At 39.5% G+C, this 3722-nt stretch overlaps 1 protein-coding gene across 1 annotated transcript; it reads left to right on the top strand.

Annotated features, from left to right (window-relative positions):
* The first annotated feature begins 939 nt into the window (after window positions 1-939).
* LOC140526599 (olfactory receptor 1N2-like) lies at window positions 940-2096 on the top strand. Its single transcript, XM_072642956.1, has one exon. It carries the CDS (start codon window positions 1087-1089, stop codon window positions 2029-2031), a length of 945 nt encoding a protein of 314 aa, XP_072499057.1. The 5' UTR covers window positions 940-1086; the 3' UTR covers window positions 2032-2096.
* The last annotated feature ends 1626 nt before the right edge of the window (window positions 2097-3722 follow it).

The following is a 3722-nucleotide window of genomic DNA, read 5'->3' as shown; positions in this document are numbered from 1 at the left end:
ACCAACAGCGAGGGCATCCCCATTAGAATTCCCAGAACACCACACACACACACACACTCTCCCACACATGTGTGCGGGTGTGCACACAAACACAATCATTCAGGCTAGCATGCAAGCTACAGCTGCTTTTTTTTTGACTGTTATTGCTTAGTTAAGCTTAAGCTATATTTCTAGTATATTTTAACTTCCTTTTTAAAAAATTATTGTCAAATTAATCTTTTCCTAATCAATAAGGTTTTATTTTCTATCTTTTCTCCTGAACAAAAGAACAAAACTCTAGTAATAATTTTAATGTCCAAATATAGGCTATACTCAGGTTTTATGATCAGAATAGCTACCTTAGAATAGTGTGCTAATTCATCACAACAATCCCATTAAATGAGCAGAACAAGGATATTAATAATTTATTGATAAGAAAGCTGAGGCCCAGAGAGGTAAGATTATTTTTCCAGGCTCACACAGTTAGGATCTTGAGTCTTAAATACCATACTGTCTACAACATGAGGTGTGGGGTGGCAGAGAATGGCCTATATTTATACCAACTAAATAGCAATCCATTCATTACTGACCTGGTGAGGCTAATCAATTAAATACTCTCCATCCATTTGATCCCAGTCCAAGTACTTCTTCCTCTTGAAAGCCTGCCCTTGTTCTTCCAGATTTCACTGATTTCTTCTTTCTCTGAGCAACCCCATTTAGACTGTACCAACCAACCTAGCACTTGCTTAAAAACAGTCCTAAATTGTTCACAGTCCTAAAAATCTAATCATGTGCATTAGTTTCAGCTCCACTACTTTTAATAATAACTCACATTTCTAGAGTGCTTTACTCACAAAATCTTTGAAGTTTAGATTACAAGTTTGGAGTTACATTTGCTAATGAGGAAACTGAGTCATAGAGAGGAGAAACAGCTTTTCCCTGGTCACACCACTAGGTATCAACTTCAGTAAGGTTGAAACCCAATCCAAGACAGAGATCATGCCCCCTCCTTCTTTTAACTGAAGACCATAGCAAAAGAGTAGATATAAACAGGGAACTCAGTAAGAATTGATTTATATTTTCATTTTCACAGACAATGAGAGACACATGGGACAGGAAAACAGAACAAGCATCACTGAATTTATCCTCTTGGGACTCTCTGAACTGCCAGATCAGCAGACACTGCTTTTTGGGCTTTTCCTGGTCATGTACCTGATCACTGTGGCGGGGAACCTGCTCATAATATTAGCCATTAGCTCTGACTCGCATCTCCAAAGTCCTATGTATTTCTTCTTAGCCAACCTGTCCTTTGCAGACATCTGTTTTACGTCAGCTTCCATACCCAAGATGCTGGTGAACATTGAGACCCAGCGTCAGACCATCTCCTATGTTGGATGTATCACCCAGTTATATTTCCTTCTTGCATTTGGGTGTCTTGACAACTTCCTCCTGGCTGCAATGGCCTATGACCGCTATGTGGCTATCTGTCGTCCCCTTCACTATGCCTCAGTCATGAGCCCCCAGCACTGTGTGCTGATGCTGAGTGTGTGCTGGGCTCTGACCAATATTCCTGCCCTGACACATAGCATTCTACTGGCCCACCTGAATTTCTGTACCCCTCATGCCATCCCCCACTTCTTCTGTGATATTAGTCCCCTGATAAAGTTGGCATGCTCAGATACCCACATAAATGAACTGATGATAATCATCTTGGGAGCAATATTTCTCATTGTTCCCCTTGCCCTCATTGTCCTCTCCTATGCACAAATCACCTCTGCTATCCTTGGTTTCTCTTCTCCTGAAGGAAGATGGAAAGCCTTCTCTACCTGTGGGTCCCACCTCACTGTTGTCTTACTTTTCTATGGTTCCCTAATGGGTGTGTATTTATTCCCATCATCTAGCTACTCTGTTCAAAGGAAGAGTACAGCTGCTGTCCTCTACATGGTGGTGACCCCCATGATGAACCCATTCATCTATAGCCTGAGGAACAGAGACATGAAAGGGGCACTAGGGAAGCTTCTTGGCAATGGAAAAACTCTTTCCTCTCCATAACAGCAATGCTACTCCTGATGCCAACTTCACCCTACTCCAGTTTACCCAAGTCCACTCCATCTTCTCTAGTCCTGAGATTTCCAGTGCCATCACCTTGGGCTATTAGGAGAGAGATTTCTGAGAAGTCTGCTCTGGGTGAAGCTTGGACTTGCCAAACCCTACATGGGGAATTAGAAGGAGATTTCCTTCATTTCTCTGTCATTCATTTATTCATTCATTGAACCTGTATCTATTAGGCACCTATCACATGCACTGGTGATTATATAAAGTTTGGATAAATCATGGTACCTGATCTCATGGTATTTACAGTGTGGCCCCACTATTGTTCCACAAAACAGTACCATTTTATCAGTGCATCAGAGCCACATAGGGAGAAGACCCTGTGCTTTTTTCCTGCCAATATGCTATCAGTCCAGATCTAAAAAACCCCTGGGCTGCTAGATCCCTAGGGTATTCAAGGGGAACAGATTTTAAAGGTGTTTTTAATGGAAAGATTTGGAGCTACTCTACTAGAAGAGTAAAATAAGGCAGAAAAAAAGTTAGTGAGGTGGTAGAGAAGGGGATGGGTGTAGAATAGGGAGGGAGGGGTTGCATTCTTACAAAAATCTTCCCCCTTTAACCTTTTGTTGCCATTGTTCTGAAGTTTTGTGTCTGCCAATTCAATTTATTTTTGCTACCAGTCATGTTTCTAGTGTTTTTGATAAACAAGGGACTATTTTTTTATTTAAATAAAAGGTGAAGTTAGATGTGTTCACACTCCAAAAGTAATTTGAATTTCATATCTGGAGAAGCAAGGTGAATATTCTGATTTCAGTGTGTGAATAATAAAAGCTATTATGATAGTTTGCTACCAGTTAAGGCTATGTGGGAAAAGTTATCAAATTTTATAGTATTGTTTCTTTCAACAATGTCTCTTATTTTAAGAAACTTTTTCCAGTACTCCTTAATCTTAATATTATCTTTCTGCCACTACCCTACCCCCCACATTTATCCTGCATTTATCTTATTTGTACATACTTGTTCACATGCTACCTTTCCCATTAAATTTTCTGAGAACTCCTTGAGAGCAGTCTTTTCTCTTTCTTTGTATCCTTAGCATTTAGCTCAGTATGTGGCACATAGTAGATTCCTAATACAGTAGATGACTATGATCAATGTTCCTGCTTCAGTCACGTGTTCAACTGTTTTAATAAAGGGTACAATTTTTGTAAGAAAATATGCCTAAGAAAAGTATGCTTTCTCTTCCTTCTATAACCTCACCAAGTAAAATTTTTGAGTAAAATTTTTGCCTACTTACTTTTTCAGTTCAATGCTTAATTCTACCCTCTGGGATTCAGTTTTCTCTGTAAATTACAGAGGTTGCATGCAAGAACTCCAAGGTTCATTCCAGTAGTAACACCATGTTCCAACACTGAATGTTCCAATGCCTCTTGAAGTTTAGCAGTCTGAGGGTCCCTTTAAGCTCTGGCATTCTATTCTCTCAAGCAAGTCACACTTAAGTAAGAGTTGTAGGATATCACTTAGTAACCTTGTGAAAGAAGAGTCTAATTCACTTTTCGAAAGTGAATTGATTTCTATAGGCATATAGAATCTAGGGCTAGAAAAGACTTGGGGGTTTAATGGTTCCTCCTTCTTTTAGCTTATTAATTTCACAGTTCCCCATATGATAGATGTTTTACTTTTAGTATCTA

This window comes from Notamacropus eugenii, chromosome 1 (assembly GCF_028372415.1).
Source record: "Notamacropus eugenii isolate mMacEug1 chromosome 1, mMacEug1.pri_v2, whole genome shotgun sequence".
NCBI classification, from domain to species: Eukaryota; Metazoa; Chordata; class Mammalia; order Diprotodontia; family Macropodidae; genus Notamacropus; species Notamacropus eugenii.
The sequence above is the reverse complement of the archived record's forward strand: the minus strand, read 5'-3'. Positions and strand labels throughout refer to the sequence as shown.

What these genes read in the sequence shown, in the direction of transcription:
- LOC140526599 (XM_072642956.1), top strand. Translation starts at nt 1,087, where the DNA reads ATGGGACAGGAAAACAGAACAAGCATCACTGAATTTATCCTCTTGGGA.